Source organism: Thermobia domestica, chromosome 7 (assembly GCF_964235325.1).
Source record: "Thermobia domestica chromosome 7, izTheDome1.hap1.1, whole genome shotgun sequence".
Classification (NCBI taxonomy): domain Eukaryota; kingdom Metazoa; phylum Arthropoda; class Insecta; order Zygentoma; family Lepismatidae; genus Thermobia; species Thermobia domestica.
The window spans coordinates 257,112,826-257,138,289 of NC_137460.1; the positions used below are offsets into that span (position 1 = coordinate 257,112,826).

The 25,464-nt window shown below is 33.1% G+C and overlaps 1 protein-coding gene across 1 annotated transcript in view; it reads right to left on the minus strand.

Moving 5' to 3' along the window:
- LOC145690849 (uncharacterized) overlaps positions 1-25,464 on the minus strand; it is a 269,031-nt gene that overhangs the window by 75,447 nt on the left and 168,120 nt on the right. The window contains exons 16-20 of the mRNA XM_081766211.1: positions 19,530-19,716; positions 15,165-15,461; positions 9,305-9,423; positions 6,682-6,868; positions 3,008-3,304 (exon numbers count right to left, since the gene is read on the minus strand). Coding sequence (XP_081622337.1) covers positions 3,008-3,304; positions 6,682-6,868; positions 9,305-9,423; positions 15,165-15,461; positions 19,530-19,716 — 1,087 coding nt within the window. The remainder of the gene's footprint in view (positions 1-3,007; positions 3,305-6,681; positions 6,869-9,304; positions 9,424-15,164; positions 15,462-19,529; positions 19,717-25,464) is intronic.

The following is a 25,464-nucleotide window of genomic DNA, read 5'->3' on the forward strand; positions in this document are numbered from 1 at the left end:
ACGTCAGCAAATGAAACAACAAACTACAAAATAGGCATATGTTCAAATGCAACAAATACGAAAATCTCATACTTACCAAGAAAGTTTGAGGAGCGCTAAAATACCGTGTAAGATTTCAGTAACACATTATTAAACTTACTATTGCCGTCTACCTCAATGTTCCCAACTCAGTAAAACATTTTGTCTCTGCCCTGAACACTTTAGTCGTATAAGACTATGTTAAGAAATTTAAGTTTTCTTGATTAATTTATCGTCCAGATAAATCCAAAACTAATCTGGGAGTTTTGTTTCTATTCACCTCCATGTTTGTATTCACCCCATTTTGAAGGGTACTGTATTTGTAACGTAGTATCTTACACAGAGTAGCACGGCAAATTACTAGGTCATACGTGCTAGCAATAAACGTACCTACACAAGATGTTCAAACTTCTGTGCTCCCTATCTTTGCGACATGCTAGTCGTGAGTTTCGAATGCATTCCGACACTCTCGTTGTCTTGCGTAAGTGTTCAAACGCATCTTCCATTCAGTTTTGTAAATCGGCAAGTTCCTTTACCTAACTCTGAAGTTCCTTTCATCCCACATTCAAAGCTGTTTAGTTCCACCCCTGTGCACTTCCGGACTATATGTCATATAAACTTTTTGCCTTGTTTTGGTGCCAGGAGTCTGTTGTTATATTTTTCTGCATTACTTTTGGGACACCCTGTATAACCTTCATGAGAGGAATACAACAGAAAAAAGACCCCTAAAAGCTTATATTTTAAAAGGCATTACTACTCTGTGAGGCATGTTAAAGAATGTTAAAAGAAATCCATAGAATAGTACTCAAACAACTTTTGCTTTTCATTTAAAATTAATGTCTTTAGTCTACCTTGGACATAAAGATTTTCTATCATATTCGTATCATGTAAACGTTAAAGTAGATTCGATTGTTTGCACGAACCAAATCACAAATAGCCCAATAACATTTGATACTTATTATCACATTTTCTGTTCAACATTCATCAACTACTTAGAAGCACTGTAGATATGGTGTATGTTTAACGGAAGCTGAATCCTAATTTAGGGGAAAGATTCGAAAGTTATCAGAGATATTGAAGAAATGAAATGAAAATTCTACTGTTTATGCACCAAGGCTAAAAGAGACGGTAATGATGCTAGCAAATGAAATGATGGAATGAAGAAAGTGAGAAGAAATGGAGATCTAAAAGAAAATCACATCCTGGTGTTTGTAGAATAGAAAGCCCACTTTGGTGGAATAGAGCCAGGGACAACATGCACAAATGGTGTATGCTGTGTCATAATGGCCCCTAAAACAAATAGAAAAAAAATGTGATCTACTAAACTACAAGTACAAACGAGCTGACGTAGCTCACAATGGAGCAATTTCCTCTTGCGTGTGGATTTTGGGTGCACAAACGCTGTCTACATTGGTTTTCTCTGTGTTCTTTCGTTTTCTCCCACATTCATCAGTCCACCTTATCATCATTCTAATAAACATCGTTTTTCTTATCCTTGGTGGATAATCATAGGACGTCGTACTCAAAAATTTGCATCAAGAACAATGTGTGTTCCCTTTATTTCACATCGCTGAAACAGGAATCTTTGATTCTTTAATAAAACTTAATTATAATGTAGTTAAAATTGTGTTATGTATTATACAATTAGTTAATTGAAAACTTCAAACAAATCTATTCTATAGTGCTAAGTGTTGCACTTCATATCTTATATACAAGTACTGTATGCACTACATCAGAACTGAGAAGTCAGTTTCAGCAAAGTAAAGAACTACTAATTCTTATTGGAAACAAATGATATATAACATAAATATATATAAAATTGGGTTTATCTCGGATTTCTTATAATCTACACATCGGTATTTGTTATCAAGGGTGTCATTTTCCGCAGCCTAAATTATTCTATCAATTGATATTTATATCTTCTATGCACCATATCAAGGTTATACAAAAATTAAAATGTAAATGTTCATCACAGTTTTTGGGCTATATTGAATCAACTATACGAATACTGTGCACAGGTATTTTGAGAGCAGGATAATGAAAAGCTGGATTCAGTATCAATTTCATCATTGTATCGTACAGCGTCATGTTTTAGCTGTCCAAATATTCCATTTTACTGAAAATACATCATCTGGATATTAACACCTACTGTATATCACTTAGTTCAGCTATTAAGAACATCTACGGACTATTATGTTTGCCACGTTTGGATAGTTTATTTCTAAATGCACTACAATATTATTGAATTTGTTGTTTGACACATTCTCGTAGTGTGGCTTCGTGTAGCATAGTCCCTAACGCTCTCTACTTTAAAGCAAGCAGTCCTGGGTTCGTTTGCCAGTGGGGAAACTAGAACAAGTTTATTCAGACCAGCGTCCTAAGTGAGATTTTCCTTCTTTATATCAGGCAAATGTCGAGATGCTACCTCACCTAATAATGTGAAGCCACATCCTTTCTTTTTCTATTCTTTACTTCCTCCCTAATTATTTGGATCGAAAATACACATCATCCATGATACATGATAGGCTAACATGGCCATAGATGCCGGAATCCCAGGAATCTAATTCCTAATCCTAATCTAAACAGTCTCTTCATGATGAAGTCAATATCACGCTATGTCTTCTTGACTTTTGGACGTTGCCCCACTTACTCATCTCAAAGTGCTTCGGTGAATTTCTGAGCCTCATGGAAATCGTTTAGAAATTGTTTAGGTCTTAAAGATTTCCCAGTTACAGTTGGCGTGTTATGAAACAATGCCCAATGTGTTATATAGTTTGAGATATTGTATTGAGGAAATGAGTAATGGAACAAGGACAAAATGAAGAAAATTTCACGTTCTGCCTAAAGATCGCACTCGGGCAGCCAGATGGTAGAGACCTGGATTACTGATTATGTAAGCTAGGCATTCATTATACTTCTTAAAACAAATACTAAAGGGATGCAATATCAATACTAGAGTTCATTTAGTTGCAACTTATATCTATATTACCTCCTTCTTTAGTTTTGAAAGCGAACTCAGGGCTAGTAGTGTTGAGTGAACCCTGGAGAGATATACTAGCACGGTATTTAGTAAATGGTTGCAATCCATCAATCGTAACCCATGCAGTTGAGGAGTTATAAGTTTTAAGAAAGTTGGTAGCCCACTGGTCGTCTCCACGTATTTGGACTATGTAAAAAGGTTTGCTGCGAAGTATTGTGCAGTTGGGCTCCTTCCACTGCACTCTGATACTTGTTGGTGTCACATCTTGGACGGGAAGAATTTCTAACGGAGCATCTAATTCTGTTTCTGTAAAATAGATATAAAATAAAATTAGAAAATTATAATTTGTATTTTCTTTTAACATGGAAAATATTTTTAACTTAATTACCAAATGAAATTACCAATAAAGACTTTCAATTTGCAAAAGCGGAAATACAGTACACGACTTTTACTTACAAGGGACATCACCCAATTGTCCGGCTGCTGTTCCTTTAAAGTTATAAAGTCGTATTTATTTTTTAAAAAAAATACTGTTTGTCGTTTGCGCAACATGTAGGCTATATTTCATGATAATTTTGAGTTCTTGTTATACCAATTTCTTATAATTTCATTTGTATTTCATTACGTCACATAGATCCATAGGTACCTCATGTACTCTGGATTAAAATAAATAATTACACTGCCTAGGAAATTAATAATTACATGGCAAGTCTTCAAAATTCAGAAAGATTGCTGATGCTTATCCCAGCACTATTTCTGAACTGACAAATCGCAACTCTTAAAAAATGTAATAAATTTAGAAAACATGAGCCATGGAAACAATTGCAAAGTGCCAGTTGGAATCTTAAAACATGCTATGAAAATAAGGAGTTTTGCCAATTTGAAAGATCGAATAATGGACGTTTCGTGCATATTAGAAGAGTCATAAATTCATTTTGGTTAACTATAGAACAAAAATAAGCATATCATTGGCTTTTGGGGAAAATTTACTATTAAAATGTGGTGCTACATGCTGTGGTTTTCAGGTTTCAAAACTTCACTTTAATTCAAAATGGCGAATTTCAAGATGGCTGCCGTCAATGATACCCTTATCGTATCACTTCCCTCTAGGCATAATATGTATTACCGAAACCTTTATCCACTTATTATCATTAATACGCGGGTTAGAAGCGGAGGTAAGGGACTTACGCACATAGTAAGTATAAACAATTAATATGCCTGTAACTTTTCACCAAATAGGCGCATCTTAAAACTAACTTCACCATTGTCTTCCTGATTAAATTCTAGCCCGAAATTATGTATCATATTACCCTATTCCCATTTAAAAAACTTGACCTTAATTCAAGATGGCTGCCATCAAGGTCATACGTACCATACAACTTTCCCCTACGCTCTATACGTATCTACATGGTTGTTTTTTCATTAACACTCCGTTTACAAAGTGTAGTAAGGGACATCTCCAGTAATCTCTATTAACCACATCACAACCTTTAAAAATTATTAAAAAAATAGAAAACTTGCACCATGGCAAAAATTTCTGTCATCACAAGTAATGAATATATATCCTCTATCAGCAACGAAAATTTCATTGAAATCGGAGCCGGACAATTGAGTGATGTCCCTTGTTAGTGTTACTTGTTTATAATACACTTAATGTTGAAATATAAGGAATATCAGAGTATGTAATACAAATATACTATTCACATGAAGTGTTAAAAAGCTCCTTTAATTGTTGAATTTATAACCGTACGATTTTCTTATAAACTAGGCACTCAGTAATTGAAATCTCACAACAGATGTTCTTGAATTTGCTGTTCTGTATTTCGTAACCCGTAAGAGAAATTGATTCATTTAGCAAGATGTGACATACAGAGCTTATTAAAATTTAGACTGCACGCCATATTTAGTTGATAGGCATCTATTCAGAGTAAAAGAATATTTCTCGTATGTAAGTAAGAAATATGTAGAGTCCTAACAGACAGGTGAGTTTGGCATTATTGCATAGGTTTTATTCTTTAAATAGAAGAAAATCTAATTCGCAGATCCGTTGATGTGCTTATTAAATTATTTAAGATTTGCAACTGATGCTGAAAGTTTACCAGTTACAGTTTGCGTAGTATCAGACAATATCTGGTGTGCTAATTAGTTTAGTAGACTTTATTAAGTAAATGGTTATATGCAGAGAAGTTAGAAATACACATGACTATAGCAGTTCATGAGAAGTTATTTGCTTGGCTTCTGTACAATAAACTATTGAATTGGAACACCACCAAAGTTGTTTTTATTAGCATATATATGGATATTACGCAAGGAACATCTCCTATTGTATTGTTGTAGTCTTCATTATATTAATAATAATTCATTATCAGTTTCCCTTCCTGAGCAACTAATCAAACGATACTACCTAGGTATGATTATTCATGTTCAATATATATTTTTTTTGTTGCTAGACGTTTTTCGGGTACCCTGTAAATACAACAGAAATACAATGTAAAATGACTTTGAAAGAGGTTACTTTAAAACAAAATATCCCTCACAAGACGACAAGAGGTCAATGGCTACCTCTAATGAATGGCATGTAATGAAGACACTTATATGAAATTTTCCCTTGTTCTTTGATACCAAAGTGAAAGCATTATTAATTAGCAATTCTGCCGGTTCTTACTTCTACAACAATTCACAAACTGACATGTTTGTAGGTATACTAATGACCAGAATAACAAATGTTTGCCATTGTGTGATAAAAAAAATATAATAGAATATTGATTATCCTTGTGCAAAAATACGATAAATAAATGTGTTTCTTAAATTTATTTAAAAGATCAACTAACATAGTTAACTGTTCAACATAAATTATCTCTCTGTCGATTTAATTGAGAAACGAAGAGGGTCGAAGATTACAATCGTTACTCGAATACTTAAAATACGAGGTGTATTTTTCGGATTTCGACCGCTTCAAAGCTGTGTATCTACATCTGTGTATCTACAAATGCTAAGTATCATTTCAGATTTCGACCGCTTCAAAGCTGTGTATCTACATCTGTTGACAAGCGACTAAAATAAGAAACATTTGACCATGTTTACGTTTGTGTATAAGAGTTAAAATGCCTCCACCAAGAATCTCGTCGACTTAACTCAAAACACTCGCTCTGATTTGTTTTTTCTGTGCTATCCATTTTCATTTATTTTAGATAGCGTCTGAAGAAGGATATGTTAGATGTCCGAAAGTGTCGCAATTATAAGTTTATTATTTTACAATAAAAAGTTGCTCTGCCCAGCATTTGTATTTTAGTGTAACTATAGACCTATTAAACTGAATTTCTGAGATAAGACAATCCCTAAAAACAACGAATTCTTGGAATTCTCGCTTTTCTCATAATCTAAACTAAACGTGACTGTTTCAGCCCTACAACTGTAATGTAACAACCTTGAGTCTAGAAGGAAACATATCTTGTTAATAAAGTATTTTTCACACTGAAAACATAGATAAAAACAGTGTATTAAGTTTTTAAAATCTATTTAAGCGAATTTTTTATCACTGGAAGCAGCATTTTGCTCCACCCATTAACTGGAATCTGCTCCAAATATGTACGTATCATGTTATATATTTTTAACTATCAATTAATAGTACTTCATTTATATTTCAGAATATACTATACTATTAAGAAATAAATAAAAAATACCTTCTTCAATAGTTTGAAGAGTTATCTGCACACACTCTCCATATTCTACAGTGAATGCCCGTATTCCAATCATATAAGAAGAGTATGCAATCAGGGATTGCAACGTTATTTCAGTTTTAGTTGTATTTTGTAGGCCGCGTGATGATTCGTCGATATCACCACCATCACATGATTTAAAGCCAACATGCTACGGGAAAATGAAAAAGCTGCATTACGACAAACATTAAACAAACTATCTTAAGAATAAGGTAGTTGGACATCTTATTGTTGTTAGTGACACAGCCCGTAGATTCACATAGCATATCTCTCACAATGCAATATTTACATTAGTACTGACAGACATTAGCACGCCTGAGGCAGCAAAAATGTTTACATCTAACGGGTTCAAAGATTTAGGGGTCTCGTCCAACGTCAATGATCTGGGCATAAATAGGACGTAAATGTGCCCACTTATAAATTTTGCTAGGGAAAGATAACACCACTATCTTTAAATGTCATAAATTACCAAATTTAAAAATTTCGTACTGTAGTACGGTATACCTCAGTGAGTTTCGAGAGTTTATCTAGTTTCGTTTCATGAGTAAAACTAGTGCCATGAATTTATATTTCAGAGATTTTGACCTATTTTATCCTCTTTGATCAGGTGTCGTTATCTTATGTTGTTTTATAGGTGAGTATACAGGTACAGTCTCGTTCGTAAGAGGTGGGTACATTAACAACCACTCTTTAAATTTCGAAGGAGTTTATTAGACCACCCTTCATATTTGAAAATTATCGAAAAATAAAATTTGATAAATATTTACCAGGATTCGAATATATAATAGTAAATTTGTGTGGTTCTGATAATGCACTTCAGTGGGAAAAAGTACAAAATATTACAAAATATTAGTAGACGATTATGCTGAACGTTATAACAAAACATGTTTTTCAATCAGCAGTTTTGTTTGAAAATTTTAGAGATGTATGTTTCAAGGCATATGGATTAGACCCTTTTTGATATTATACATCTCCTGGCCTATCATGGGATGGAATGTTAAAAATGACTAAAATTACATTAGAAATTTTATCTGATTGTGATAAAATGTTAATGATAGAAAAGGGAGTAAGAGGTGGAATTTCGCAATGTAGAAAAATATATAAAATAAATAACAAATACATGGAAAATTATAATAAAGATGAATGTTAGATATGTAGATGCAAATAAACTATATGTTTGGGTTATGAGTAAAAGATGCTTTGAAAAGACTTTAAGTTGATTAAACCTTATATAGATATAATGAATATTCCAGATGATTCTGAAACTGGTTATATATTGGAGGTTGATTTTGAATATCGAAACATTCTGATTTACCATTACCTCCAGAACACAAATGTCCAGCAGAATAAAAAAGAACAAAAATTGTTAACATTTTAGAACAAAGAAGGACATGGTATACACTACACAAACTTAAAACTATATATGACACTTAGAATGAGATTAAAGAAAGAGAGTTTTAGAGTTCAAATTATCTGATTGGTAACGAAATATATTGATCTAAATGCAGATATGAGAACGAGAACTAAAAATCAATCCGAAATAGATTTTTGCAAGCTCATGAATAATTTAGTTTTTGGGGAAACAAAGGTAAATATTAGTAAGAGATCATGTATTAGCTTAGAATGTAATACAAAGAAAGTAGAGAGGTTAGTAGCGAAACCAAAGTATGATTAGAGAACAATATATACTGAAGACTTATGTGCAATACGTATGAAAAAGAACGACTTGCATTTAATATGAAAATATATATAGATATGAATGTTTGTATTATCACAATTATTAATGTAGTACTTCCATTATAATGTTATGAAACCTAAATATGAAGAGAACATAAATTTATGTTGCTTGGACACTGATAATTTTACATACGAAATTAAGACGGATGATTTGTATAAGGATAGGAGAGAAATAATTGATCGTTTTGATACTAATGAATTTAAGGTAAATAATAAATGTAATATACCAGACATTAATATTAAACTGTTGGGTAAGATGAAAGATGAAAATGAAAGGAAGATGATGCCTGAATTTGTTGGATTAAGTACGAAAATGTATGCCTTTAAAGTAGAAAATGAAGGACAGAATAAAGCTAAGGCAATAACTAAGTGTGTGTGGTAGGAAAATAGTTACAGTTTAATGATTGTCAAGAAAGTTTATTTAAAAAAGTAAAGACATAAAAATATAAATCCAATTACAAGCCATAAGCTTGAGGTTTATAAGATAAATGTTAATAAGCTAGCATTAGACTCTTTCCACGATAAAAAATATGTATTAGAAGATTGTATAAATACATTTGCTTTGAGTCACCACAAATAGAAGATAAGTAGAAATTGTTTGTATACCATGTGTATAATTTAGTTATAGTTTTAAATATAAAAGATTTTATTTTATATGTCCCATAAGAGCCTATGAACTATACAATCTCAATTAATAGAAGTTTAACACAGCAATTTCGATAATATCATATGCAAAATATTGGAGAAGGAAATTGCGCTTCAACATACATATATATCTTCTACTCTCAACAATATTTAACAAAGATTGTGCTTTAACATTAGAATTGCATCGTAAGGTAATTGCTCTTACCTTGTAAGTAACCTCATACAATCTGATTATGCCATTGGGATTTTTTGGAGGAGACCATTTAATAACTGCTGACGTGGAAGAAGTCTTTAAAACATATACACCTATGACATGATCTGGTGCTTTAAAAAGACATACGTATATCATATATTATTATTAATAATTTTATTCATTTACATTCTTATATTCAAGTGACAATAGTACATGTTCAAACATGCAAGATAGTGGCACCTATTCTTGATTCAACATTTCAATTAGTTATATTCATTTTACCTATGCAACTTTTCTATGCCCTATAGATATATCTTACATATTACAGCAGTTCCTAATTATTCTCAATCAAACCCTGAACCAAATAACTTGAACATTACCAGTGTTAGAAAAGTACGTAAAACTACTTAGGTCGGACAAAAATTATCACCATTATATCAGCATCTTTTAACGCAACTGTGGAAACACATTGTTATTTAATTAGCTTCAAACATAAGCAGTCACTGACAGACTTGAGACATCTTGGTCTCAAGATGAAATTTTCACTAGAAAAGATAGGCAAAACAATCGTCACATAGTTCCCTAATTCTTAAGAAAAATATAGTGTTAGGCCAGTTTTGGTAAATACAGCGTATGCATATAATACAATTGGCAACACATAATAATATAGTAAAGTAATAGTATATAGGCAATAAGGCCTCTACATTATATTTATTTTGTTACTATAAACGGAGTTCTAATGATTTTTGTGTTTCTTTTGGGTCATTTCAAGTAATCCGAACTTGCATTAATCTCTTCAAGTTATTTTCCCAATTAGTCAGGATTACCGATGTTTTACTGTAGATACTATCAGTCGTTTTTAGGTACCCACCCTATACACGAAAATGGCATATGTTCTTGAAACATTGGGCAACGAACACATTGTGTGGCAGATATACCGGGAATAGTTATTTGTATGTTGCAACTTGCAAAAGAGAACTGAAAGTGAATTTGTTATTTTCAATTAGAGCACTCTATCTGAAATTTTTTCACAAGTAAACCTACACTTGTAACTACCTAAAATAACGTCATTTTTATATTCTAAATGCAAATCAAAAGAAATAGTATAAACTCTCGTTTTACGGAAGAATTCTGAATCTTCAATTAAATGATTCAAATTATTAAAATTTCTAATCATAAATTCTTTTGTATTGCTTAGTGATATTGACATTAAATGTTTTGCATAATGATATAAATATCTGTAAAATGTTTATGGCACTATTTTTTCTATATAACGAGATCTGAAAACACTCCTTTATTTGAAGATGCAAAATTGCTACCCACTTGTATATTTTGATACAATTGGTAATCAAACCACAGTTAACGCCACATAAGTGCATACATTTCTCTATAGAATTATTAAGATGAATTTAAACGCTAAATGACACTGACATTGAATCATCCATTTCGCAGGAAATAAGCCGGTCTTTAGTATAGGAGACCAGGGTTCGATTCCATGGAATCTTGTGTAATTGGAATCCAACGTTAAGCTGTAAGTGTAGGTCTCATACAGCTTTGCTGTTGAAATGGAAGCTAAACTCGAGTACTCTTAAATACAGGAAACTGGTACGTAGTAAAACTTGCCAAAACAAACACTATTATGACCTACTCTGGAACGTATGAGAGCTCCAAGAAAAGCATATAAACGATGTTTGTCCACCAAAAGTTCACTTTGGTGGAATGAAACCATGAAAATCACGCAGCACAGGTGTACGCTGTACCATGGTAGCCCCACAACAAATAAAAGAATTATGTAAACCGTTAAATTATAATACAACAAGGGCCGCAGTGTTTCGCTAGTAGAGTGCTTTCCAATTGCACCTGGGTTTTGGGTGCACGAACACCGCTTATGTGGGTTTTCTCTGTCTTCTTGCGCTTCTTTCTACTTTCATCACTCCATCATTATCATCCATCTCACCATCATTGTTTCCCTTAGTCTTAGTGGATTATCGTCGATAGAGAAACTCAAAAATTTCCAATAAAAACAATGTGTGTTCCCTTCGTTTCAAATCACTGAAACAGGAATCCTTGATTCTTTAATAAAACCTAATTTTAATTATTAAATAGAATTTAGTAATAATTCTGTGGTGTATTAGACAATTTGTAAATTGAGAACCTCAAACATATCTATTCTATAGTGCTAAATGTTGCACTTCATATCTTATATACAAGTACTCTATGCAGTGCATCAAAACTGAAAAGTCAGTTTCAACAAAGTAAAGAACTAGTAATTCTTATTGATAACAAATGATATATAACGTAAGTTTATAAAATTGGGTTTCTCTCCTATTTTTTGTAATTTACGCATCAGTATTTGTTACCAAGGGTGTTATTTAATACAGCTTGAAAGTTTCTATCGATTGATATTTGTAGCTTGTATTCACAATATCATAGTTAAAGAAAAATTGAAATGTAAAAGTTCATCATAGTTTTCGGGGTGTATTTCATTATCCATACTGTGTACAGATATCTCGAAAGCAGCATAACGAAACGCTTGATTGAGTATAAGTTTCATCATAGTACCATACAGCATCACGTTTGAAGTGTCCAAATATTCAATTTTCTCGAAAACCGTACATGTGGATATTAACACTTATATCTCTTTGTTTAGCTATGAACATTATCAATGGAGTAATATGTTTGCCATTTTCGGATAGTTTGTTCTGATATGTACTACAGTACTATAGAATTTTTTGTTTGACCTATTGGGGTCATGTGGCTTCGTATAGCATAGTCGCTTTCGCTGTTTACTTTGGTGTAAGTTGTCCTTTGTGCCGTGTCGTCTTCGTACGGAATGAGGCCGACGAATATGGACGCGTCACAAGAGTAATCAAACTAATAAGGGAAAAAAGCACTGTAGAATAGATTGAGAAAATCATAATATGTTGTAAGAGTTACTATAGAATATGTTAGAATCATTGGTTTGGCTTGATATGTTCTTCTTTTTAAAGAAAAGAAAAAGTAAAAAAAAGTAAAAAAAGTAGGAAGAAAAAATCATTAAAATATATGGAATTTTGAGGTAACAACAGTTGGAAAGACTGTTAGAGGAAATGATTGCAGTCGTGATAGGGGGCGTGGTCAACGTATCCGACTCTACAAGCTAAAGTAGGTTCCGCTCCTACTTTACTTGTATTCGTATTGTCTAGCCGGAAGATTGTCTAGCCGGAGGATTGTCCAGTCGATGGATTGTACTTTCGTTTCGACAGGGTTTCACTTTATTGAGAATAGTTCACCGTTGTTTTTCTTGTTAGTGTGATGTGTGTATTATCGACGTCTTTTGATAAAGTCATATTGGTGGTATGTCAGTTATATATTACAAAGTGATTAGTAGAAAAAGGAATGTTTTATTCCTTGGTATTTCAATTCTCGCAAGCAAACTTAGTGGCAAGTCAAACGGGCTCTTTTTCTTTCCTCTTTTTGTGGCTACTAAGTTATGAAAGAGAATCAGAGTGTGAAAGCATTCTTTGAAAGTGTGTTAAATGCTTGTGAATTGATAGCACAGATAGTTATTTGCTTTATAAGCTTATGTTCTCAATTTCTTTCAATTCTGTGCAGAGAAATAGTTCATTTAAAGGGCAGTGTTGTGGGGGGGCTTTTGTGCCAAGTGAAAACCCGATTAGATCATGTTAATAGTAATTCCCTATTGGGCATTAGCTGGTTTAGTTTGCTTAAAAACCAGTAATAAATCTTTCATGCTTTATATTTTTGTGAGGAAACTAAGGCACGGAAAGATTTTTGTGAGGAATTACGTTACATAAGAAAACTGACGTTTTTCTACCAATTTGATTTTATTCGATAACCAGAAAAGCTCAGACTGAAGTCGTATTACCTAAAGAGAGAGAGGTTAACACATTGAAGGTAAATCCGTGCTAGAATCAAGTAAAGGTGAGTGAAATTTCTAACTTATTCCAAGTAGTTGCTGTGGCTTGTTTAAATTTATGTTTGTCCGGTTGTCTGACTTGTGATCCAATCCAGGTCGTATTGCTAATGCAATTCCAACGTATTTTCACCCTTTCGTAAATTTCCGTTTTTTTCTGCAATTTTGATCTTTCGCGGAGTTCTAAGTAGTAAGGGGGGACAAACATCACCTTTTTTGGTCAAATCACTATAATTCCAATATTTCCAGATTAAGTTGGTTTCTTTTTCAGTTTACAGTTAATATTGGTTGCTTATTGAGTTTTCAAAGTATTTTTACCGTAAAAACAGACTGCAAAATTATTTTTTCCTCTAGCATTCTCATTCCACGTTTATGGAAAGTTTAATGAGTGATATGAATATTATTGACTTAGAATTGACTGAAATGTTGAATATGATATATGTAATTGAGAATTGAAGTTTTCAACATTTTTATTCTACTGTTCTAGATTTGAGACTGAGAGTTTAAATGAAAGTAAAGTTATTTAATTACAGATTAAGAGATTTGATATATACTTATTTGCTTGAAATTAAATTGTCTCATTAACTTGGATCTTGTTAGTATTCATAAAGTGAAGAATTTAGAAGCGCGCTAGTAAATTGTTAAATGTTCACTTTACTTTATGAATTCAGATTTGAAGTAACGTTGATAGAATTATTATTGAGAAAAATCTTCGAAATTAAGAGAAAATTAAATTGTTCCAGTTATATTTTCTTATGAAATAGAATCGTCTTTTGAGGAATAATATTTAAATTATCATTCTATTTAGAATTTAAGAAGATTAAAGAAAATCACTGCATATTAGAATCATTCAGATTTTTTATTACTATATATTTTTTAATATTTTTTCTTGTTATGTTATTTCGATAGTTTATCTACATTATTCTAACGCAATAGTGTAAATACACAACCCAAGTTTGTTAATAAAATTGTTATATAAAATTGAATTTCTTTTGTAGTTATTTATTTGGTATATTATATTTATTTCCTATATATGTTTGATTTTTCTGTGGTATTTGGAAATATTGGAAAATAATTAAAATCTACACTGACAAATTGTACAATGGAGAACTAAATCTTCCGGCCCAAGTCCCATCGACTAGATGTTATCGGATTGCATTCGGACTGACGATTATTATTATTCTTTTCATTATTATTATTATTATTATTATTATTATTATTATTATTACTTTGAATGGTAATAGTTGTCGGACTGGAAGCTTTCTGAGGATACTAGGTGGAAGGGGCGTTACAATTGCTGGTGGTGAAACTCGATCAAGTTCATTCAGAGCAGACATTCTGAGTGAAGGTTTCCTTATTCAAACCAGGCAAATGCTGGGATGTTACCTCCGATAACAATCTGAGTTATCTTCCTCTCTTTCCCCATTCTTTTATTCCTTCTCAATTACACGAGCAGTGTAATCGCAGAGAGACATGTTCTCTCCTACGTTAAAGGCTAGCATGAACATAGATGCCGGAAGCCCAGGTACCTAATTTCTAATCCTAACTCAAACATTCTCATCGTGATAGAGTCAGAGCCACGATTTGTCTTCTTTACTTATTCAGGTTGCCCCAGTTACTCATCTCAAAGAGTTTTAGTGATTTTTTGAGCCTGATAGAAATTGTTAAAAATTTGTAAACGATGTTGAACATTTATCAGTTACAGTTGGCGTGGTATGAGACAATACCCAATGTATTATATATTTTGGTACATTTTATTGAGGAAATTTATATTGGGACAAATAAAAGTGAAGAAATTTTCCCGTCCCTCCCAAAGATCGCACTCGGGATGAAATATGGTAGAGACATGGATTAATTTCTATGAAAACGAGGCTTTCTTCTACTTTTTTTAACAAATACTAAAGGGATGCAATACTAATATAGAGATCATTTAGTTGCAAGTTATATCAATATTACCTCCTTCTTTTGTTTGGAAAGTGAACTCAGCGCTGGCAGTATTGAGTAAATTCTGAAGAGATATACTTGCATGGTATTTCTTAAAAGGTTGCAATCCATCAATCGTAATCCATGCAGTTGAGGAGTTGTAAGTTTTAAGAAAGTTGGTCGTCCACTGGTCGTCTCCTCGTACTTGGACTATGTAAAACGGTTTGCTGCGAAGTATTGTGCAGTTGGGTTCCTTCCACTGCATTCTGACACTTGTTGGTGTCACATCTTGAACGGGAAGTATTTCAAGGGGAGTATCTAATTCCGTGTCTGCAAAACAGATAAAATATATTAGAAAATTATATTTTGTTTTTTCATGTAATAGTTAATAAAATAATGCCGGAATGAAATAGCCAAAGACACACTTTGAGTTAACACACACAAAATACAGTAGAGGATTATTACTTTGTAACTTATTTATAATGCACTTAATAATGGAACGTAAGTGATATGACGGTTTATAATACAAATACAACATCCTCATGCGGTATAAGCATCTCCTTTAACTCTGGAATTTGTAACGGTATTATTTCGTAGAGCCTTACAAGTTTAAATCTCACAAGAATTGTTCTTGAACTTACAGCTCTGTATTTTCTAACTTGTAAGAGAAATTCATATATTTGACATTAGGAAACATACAGAGTTTAATAAAACTTAGGCCATTTCTAAGGCTTAGATAGAAGTATATTTAGCAGATAGCCAACTATTCACAGTTAAAGAAATCTTTTCATATGCAGGTAGGAAATTTGTAATCCCCAAACAGGGAGGGGAAGTGACACTATTATATAGGTTTGATTTTTTAAATAGAAGTTAGGCTAATTATCAGATGTGTTCATGTGAATTTTAGATTGTTTAAGATTTATAATAATGCTCAAGGTTAATTAGTTACAGTTGCCGATGTATCAGACAATATCTTGTGTGCTAAATAGTTTAGTAGACTTTATTATGTAAATGGATATATGCAGAGAAGTTAGAAATATACATGACGATAGTAGTTCATTAGAAATTATGTGCTTGGTTTGTGTAGAATAATTTATTGAATCGGTGCACTGCAACCGCTGGTTCCTGTTGACATAGAAACTTGTTCAGGTTCTACGAGCAGGACTCTTATCTTCTTAGCCGCCAAGGTGAGAGTCCCTGTCCAGGCTCTTCTAAGACGATATATCGTACATATTTTACCTCTTCTCCAGCTGGTATGAACAGGATAAATCTTCTGCTTTTTCTCCAGAAGAGATCTCGAGCACAAAAGAGATCTTGAGTATCATCTTAAGGAAATTAAAAATATCTTGTATATTTCGCTTCTTACAGAAAAAATGTAATGTAGTTTGTACATCCATTTAAGTTTTGTAATAAAGCGAGGTGAGGAATTTAAACCAGATATACGATTAACTTTTCCAAAACCTAAAGAATATTACAATACACTATAAATAACACACAATATATAATTCTTAGATTACAAGCTTCTAAGAACAAAAGAAGAGATACGATTGATGATATTTCTACGAAGTTCTCTCTTTCGAATTACTGTTAAATATCAGTTTGAAGTTGGAAATGAATTTTCTATTTTTCTCGATATTCAGTTTCCTCCTTTAACTCCTCCTCCTTTAAGAGATCTTGAGTATCATCTTAAGGAAATTAAAAATATCTTGTATATTTCGCTTCTTACAGAAAAAATGTAATGTAGTTTGTACATCCATTTAAGTTTTGTAATAAAGCGAGGTGAGGAATTTAAACCAGATATACGATTAACTTTTCCAAAACCTAAAGAATATTACAATACACTATAAATAACACACAATATATAATTCTTAGATTACAAGCTTCTAAGAACAAAAGAAGAGATACGATTGATGATATTTCTACGAAGTTCTCTCTTTCGAATTACTGTTAAATATCAGTTTGAAGTTGGAAATGAATTTTCTATTTTTCTCGATATTCAGTTTCCTCCTTTAACTCCCAATATGTTATTATATTTTTCAAATAGTTGCTCACGTCTGTTCTTCTTTCTATTCCTTGCTTCTTCTCCTTTTTTGTCTCTGTGGCAGTATGAAGAAGACAATTTCTTCGCAGGTTATGTCCAAACCAAATGGCCTTTGTACAAAGGATGATAGCTCGAAGCATCTTCTTCTCTTCTATCTGTTTTAGAATGTTCTCGTTATACTACTCTCTCTGTTCATTATATTTTTCAACACCACATTTCGAAGCCCTATAAACATTTCTTCTTAACTTCCTCAACATCCCAGTTTCTGAACCATACAGCCCAACACCCCATACACAGCACTTGACTTGCTTCTTTCTTAGTCCAATATTAAACCTACCCTTTTTGCTTGGATCTTTCCTTCTTATTGAATGATCACTTTGGTTCAGCAATCGTCTTTCGTCAAATACTTCCCAGATTTCAAATTAATAACCCGTTTAAGTTCTCTTTGTCGTACATTTCCTCGGGATGTCCTCATAACTTTCGATTTTTTGACGTTGATTCGCATTCCATATATTTCAAACTGTCAACTATTATGTCCATTATCTTCTCTAGTTCTTCTGCGGTTCTAGCAATAATAACTGTGTCGGCCGCATAACTGACGTTAATAATCTGCCTTTCAATCTTGAAATATCCAACTCCCACTAATGCTTCTTTAATTAAGAATTCACTGTGCATGTTGAATAATTAGGGTGACTCACTACATCCTTGTCGTTCTCCTCTAATCTCCACAATTTTCTTCTTCCCTTGATTCAATCTCAATTTCACTCGTTGTCCTCTTTGCAGTTTGCGAATGAGTCATTGTTTGCGAATCACTGTAATTGACGCCATTTCATTAAATATTCTCAGAAGTTTGTTCTAACTGACTTGCTCGAACTTTTCGCCAGTCGGTGAAGCACAAACACAACTCTTCGTTTACGTCAAGAACTTGTTGATACAATTCACATCAACCCAATATCATCTCTGTGTCATCTTCGTTTCGAAACCCAAATTGATATTCGTTCATCATTTCTTCTCTTTTACTGTGCTTTTGAGACGCCTGACTAGAATGCTCCCATTAACCTTTTCAGTGTGGGAAATAAGGCTAATGTTACTGTGTTCACTGCACTTCCTTGCTTACTTTTTCTTACTTACTGAAACCATTGTAACATCTAGAAAATCCTTTGGTATTTTCCCACTCAGGTAGCTTTCCTTAATAAGTGAAGTCAGTATCTGGTAATCTCTTGAGGGAAGCCACTGGTATGTTGTCGTCTCCAGTGATCTTTTTCCTCTGCGTACCTCTAACAGCTTTTACTACTTTATTTTCTAAAATCCTGGGTGTTTTTCTTCATCATCTATCTCTTCTTCTTCTATGATCGGAATACCTTTTACGCGGATCTTCTTTTTACATAGATTCTTTTGTTTCCTATAAAGTTGTATTGTCGGATATATAAGGTGTATAGGGGGTGTATAGATGGGTATGAAAGTTGTATATAGATTATAAAAGTTTATAAAGTAGGATAAATAAGTTGCACAGCACATTATGAAAGTTCTATAGTAAGATACGTGAGTTGAATAGCACAATATATAATTTGCAAAGTAGGACATAAAAGTCGTATAGATAAAACATATAATTTGCATAGTAGCATATAGAAGTTGCATCTTAAGTAGGACTAAAACGAACATACGGAAAACAATATTGTACATTATATAATGGAAGTATAATAATACAATGGTTAACAATTATATAATGGAAGTACAATGGTAAACAATTTGCACCAATTACTAATATACACTTTAACATTACTGCTCCACCAGTAAATGAAATGAGGTTTTAAATTATTTTTTCTTGTTTGATTTATTTATTTACTATGTAATCATACTTTTTGCTATGTAGTTTCCTTTTCTAATATGAAAATATAATATGCTACAAAGTATATTTGCCTATAAAGTTTTGTTTGCACTTTACGTTGGAGTCCTATTCAATTGAATTTCCGATCTATCGAATTTCCGGTTGAATTCAATCGCCAAAAGTACTCTTAGTTCGCGAATTTGTGATTTCGTTTCACCTGCTGAATTACAATTAGCCGTACAGATTTTGTTTAGTAATGCTAGGTTTTGAAAGATTTAACGTTACTAATGGCTTTTTCATTATTTAAGAAAACAGAAACCTAGTATTGTATTTTTTAAATACAAGAGAGAAATTTTATTTCGGTTTTTATAGAATTTCTATCAACCAAAGCACTATTTATCCCAAAGGATTAGTTAAACTGAAATCTTTTTGAAATATATATTATGTTCTACATTTCTCGCTATCAGTTAATAGTACTTCATTTTTATTTTAGAATACATTTAAGTATTAAGGAAAAATTAGAAAATACCTCCTTCAGTAGTTCCAACAGTAAGTTGCACTGGCGCCCCATAATCTACAGTGAACGCCCGTATCGTAACTATATAATAAGAGTATGCAATCAGGGATTCCAGCGTTATTTGAGTATCAGTTGTATTCTCTACGCAATTTGATGATTCGTCGATTTCACCACTATCGCACGATTTAAAGCCAGCATGCTACGAGAAAATAAAAAGAACATACTGTATTACGACTAACATTAAAGATCTTACCTGAAATATAACATGGTTGAACATCTTCTCGTTGTTAATGGCGCAGCCTGTACATTCTTATAGCATATCACTCACAAAAGCAATACCTACAGGGAACTAACAGACATTAGCGCGACTAAGGCAGCCCATTTTTACATGCCGTGTTGTCAATGATCTAGGGGTGTGACTCGAGAGGTACCTAGGACCACACCTCTAATTTCTGGCATGCGTAAGTTGGCCCAGCTCTAAGTACTGGAAGGAATACATAGGACCACCATCCTTAAATTTTAGAAATTACTAGGTTTAAAAATTTGGTTCAGTTATATAAGGCCTAGCTATATACATCTGAAAGCTAGAAGGGTTAATCTAGTTAAATTTCAGAGTAAAACACATACCAAAAATGTATATTTAGAAGGTTTTCGAACTATTTTAATCTCTTTTTACTAATCAGTTAGATTACTATTTTAATCTAACTGAATAATAACACTTTCTTCTAACAATTATTATTAAAGTTTCTCGTATACTATTTTCTGATTGATTAATTCACTCTTAGTTGTTTGGTCTTTTACGCATTTTTTACCTAATTCTGCATGTATGTAAACAGTAAACAAACAAAAAAGTGCTTTAAAATCAATTTAAAACAGGTTAGATTTTTAAAAATATAAAACACGCTATTGCATATCACAAACTAGTAACAGACATCGGATTTGCTAATCTTATAATTTAAACAAAAGATGTTAACATTTCAACTTTAACTTGCAATTGTATTAATAATATAGAATATAATATGCAACTATTCTGTAGTTATTATTCAGTTAAAATTAACGCTACTGCACTATCAATTTCATGCAGCACATTGTAAAAGTCCCTCCTTTAGTTGAGGTGAGGGCACTAATATTATGTCCAAGACACTTTTGTATGTACTACAGGTTCCATTTTTCTGGGCATGGTACAACGATAATGTATAATTTCCATGTACTTTTTAAGTATTGTTTATATTTACGGGAAAAAGTGCTCCCTTATTTGAAGCACAAGTAATTAAGAAGAAGAAGAAGAAAAATATAAAGAAATAATTTAAATATTTGTATCATATTGAAATATTTATTAGTTTTGTTGCTATGACAATTTGTCTATCTCTTTGACGCCGTTGTTATGGCAACTGAGAAAGATAAAAAATAACGAAGAGCCATCTTGTAAAGACAGAATGTATAATATGTTAATGTGTCAAACACGATATATGTTGGAAATAAATATATGTATTCAAAAGTGCATAACTGTACAGTTTAATTCATGATAATCTCGTGTAATGTATAAATATTTAATACATACATTTTGAATCAGGGAATGGGACGTAGGAGAAGAAATTAACGTTACATATTTATATGGTGCCGAAACCATGGAACTTTGAGATTAGTTAGAAGTATTAGTAAACAAACTCAATCAGCATCACGGATTATCTTTTACTACGCATTAAAAGAAAAAAAGACCTAAAATGAATACTGAAAACCTAAAATGAATACCAATATATGAGTTGATGATATTCCAGCAATTGAGACTTCATCAGATGTAACTAATCTTTTACGACAGATAGGACAGCAGATGAATTCCATGACACAACAGATGGATGCCAAATTGGAACGAGTGCCACAACAAATAGGACTGCAAATGAATTCTAGATTGGAAGATGTAAAACTACAAATAGGACAGCACATGGATTCCATATTGGAACAAGTAACGCAGCAAATAAACACTAAATTGGAAATAACCGACAATAGGATGGAACAAATTATTCATAGCTTTGCAGTGATGAGAAGTACTGTTGGTGTAGTCGAAACGCAAGTTAACGAGCATACAAACCAAATTCGAAGACTGCAGAAGAGATTCATACCATTAAAGAGAAAATCAGTACGGCCAAGTGTAATCCTGATCCTATCCTCAACATTGTGTATTAAGAACATATCTGAAATCAGTCAAGACCCTGTGAAGAAGACAATAACTCATCAGGAGTCTATTCTGAAAGGGAAGATACCATATCAAATATTGAGGACGAAGGAAGAAGACCACGTCGCAGGAACCATACACACGTAAAATCTCCATATTTAAAGTATTTTAGTATTAATGATGTTCGCCTGAAATTCAGTGAAATGAGATCATTAACTAAATTCAGCGGTAGATCTGAGGACATTTCAGCGAGTACCTTCGAGAAATTTCAGGAAGAGTGCGAACTGATTGTAATAGATGAGGCTAATTTCCTCAAAATCATACCGCATATTTTGTTACGACCTTGCTCGATATGGTACAAAGCAATCAGAGGTAGTCTGCGTAATTATTCCGATTTTAAAAATGCGCTGTTAGTAAATTTCGAGAGCGTTTTATGTTAATAGAACAGGATGCCCAAATTAGAAACCGACGTTTTGATCCTAAAGTGGACAAAAGCCTTACAGATTTTGTAATCTCAGCGTATAATGATTTGAAACAGATCAATCCATATCAGCAGGAATCACGTATTATTGTATCAATAAGAACATTATTTCCGGTTAGGCCATAGAAAGTATCAGTCTCTTTCCAATGTATTAATTTTAATAAATTAATAATGATAGTTCAAAATTATGAGAGTCAGACTAGATTGCAAGGTAATAATAACAAAAATAATAACAATGTATAATTTGCATGTACTTTTTAAGCATTGTTTATATTTACCGGCAAAAGTGCTATTTTAAAAGCACAAGCTATTAAGAAGAAGAAGAAGAAGAAAAATATAAAGACATAATTTAAACATTTGTATCACATTGAAATATTTATAATTTTGTTGTTATGAAAATTTGTCTATCTGTTTGATGCCGTTGTTATGGTAACTGAGAAAGTTAAAAAAGAACGAAAAGCCGTCTTGTAAAGACAGAATGTATAATATGTTAACGTGACAAACACGATATATGTTGGAAATGAAAATGAAATGACATCTTTGAGTTTTACGTCCCACGATTACGCCGGTTAGGCTAAAGGAGACGGTGATGACGAGTAATGAATGAAGTGGTGGAATGAAAAAAGTGGGACTAAACGGGAGAACCCCGAGAAAACCCACGCATTCGGTGTTTGTCCACCACAAAGTTCACTTGGAAGGGGCTGGGATCGAACCCAGGACCCCAAGCACCAGAGGTGAACGCTCTACCACTGAGCCACCGCGCCCCCCATGTTGGAAATGAATATACATATTCAAAAGTGCATAACTATTGTTTAATTCATGATAATCTCGTGTAGTGTATAAATATTCAATATATATATTTCGAATCAGGAACTGTAACGTAGCAGAAGAAATTAACATAACTATGGAAGCCGTTATACTTCTGTCTTTGCTAAGATTATGTTATATTTCTATTTGTCGGCATTAGAACGGAGGAAATTGACGCTAGTTGTGTCTGAGGATCTTATTCAATGGTTTGAATTATCCATTACATTGTGTGTCTTGTTGAGAGCTTCTTCGAGGTGATGCTTACTTTGGAGACATATGTAAGACAGCTTGCTTCCAAATTCTATACTTCTCTCATTTGACGAAGAGAAGTGGAGACTGTGAATCTTAAAAAGTGATGTTGAGCACAATTTGTGAGACATTGTACAAACATTATTAGGCATATAACAGTGTTTACTGTCCAGTTAAAGTAACCAAACATCTCTTGATTTGTTTTCTGCGTTCTATTTTTATCACCATATCTTCACATTTATACACCAAGACATCCTTGTCTTTGGGTCATCTCTAAGCCTTTAGTGTAGGTTCTATGCAGTCTACTCGAACACCTTCTGCTTCTATAGCGAGGACGACTCCTGGATATTCCTTCCCGTTCCATTTTACCAGAACAAAATTGTCGATTTTGAGGTCACCTTTCGTTACAGGTGCCGGGGTTGGTATTGCTTTGGCTTCGGTCTGGCCACAATTCATAGTCAATTGTCCTACATGTTCCTCATCAGCATTGTCGATGCTGATGTCGCTCTCACCTCCTGATTTCAAGCTGAATGCGTCATCTTCTCATGTGGTGTCTGCCAATGCTTGCTTTCATTTTCGAATGGTGGTCTCGGTTGTTTTTGAAGATGATCTCCTTTTTCGGACTTTATTCTGGTGTTTGCTGTTGGGCTCAAGTAACCTGTGTTTGCAGATAATGTACTTTCAGTTGTACTTAACCACAAATTATTCAATTAATGAATTATGTAGGACATGAACAATCCTCAATTGTCTTTGATACTATATGGAATATGAAAGCTATGCACTTATCTACAGCTTTAGGCTATTGCTAATACCTGTCCAGACGAAAGTGTGCAGCTTGTAATCCACAACAAACTTTGCTGTAAATTCCATAGCCAGTCCTGACACTAGCTGTGACTTACAAAGCTTTCTAGACCTCCACGCGAATCAGCCAAGCACTGAAATAAGTAGTTCTACTGATGTTGAGAGTCCACTGAGAACCAAGTAACATTTTTTCGTTATGGGCTCAAGTAGCCCGCGTTTACGGTAGTTTGAAATATTGTTTATTATAACATCTTCATTTACGTCGGGGTACTATGAGAAAGTAACAGATTGAAGTGACTCTTACAAGTTCAAACCGATGTGCAGAGGAAGTATGGTAAAGGTCTCATTACGTACAATACAGTAATTCATACAACAACAAAACACTTATGTAGTGGAATCTGGATAACTAATAATACTTCTATCAAACTGTTTTTTTAGGAAACAAAAGCTATGATTTTCTTTTACTACGGTTTACATAGATTGTTCAAGATGAATTGATCAACAGCATTGTGATATGATATTGTAAGAATATTTTTATTAATGATTAGCTGTTTTCCTTGGGGTATGAGCTGTTATTTTGTTGGTAAACACAACTGTATGGAATAGTTTGAGAGAAATGATAAAAGTTTTCTGTCCTTGTGAGACAGTAATAAAGGGATCTTTTATACGCATTATTTGCTTTTTTAAGCTCATTTTAACTGTAACATCATCCATGATATAAAAGCTATCTTAACACCAGTAATTGTACTGTGGATAATTGACGAAACTAACAGATAAATGTATAAAATTAGAAAATATTTTTGAAGAAATAAATATAGGCGGGTTATAAACGGTAGCTTGAATTATTAATCCACATCTGTTAATTATCTTATCTTCCACATCTTTATAGATGAAATTCAATTAGAGCAGTTTCAAATTTATGTTTTTTTAATGGTAACTCCAAAGTAGAACTGACATACTGTAAGTAAAGGTCACTTCCGTGTACATAATAAGCAGGATATTGACACAGAAATTGGAAGACAGATGTAAACAGAACAATACCCAGTTTATTCGCTGTAGGCACTGGCGCTATAACCGAGAAATACTAACTCTTTCTTGTATTTCTTTTGTTCATTCTACTTACGGGGACACGGGGCTCAGTGGTAGAGCACTTACCTCTGGTGCATGGGGTCCCTGGTTCGATCCCGGTCAAGTCAATTTGTGGTGGGCAACAGCGTATGGTGGTATACACCGTGTCCTTCCACATTCGAATTATATCAATTTTTCCATCATCATTCACTTGCATTTATCATCCTCCCTTATCCTAATGGGCATAAACGTGGGACGTTAAATTGAAAGACTTCATTCTACTTTCTGGGTTTATCGCAAATGATCTTCACTCTATCTATCTTAACACTTTAGTTACACCCTCGTTAAAAATTGTATCCGCCTTAAGC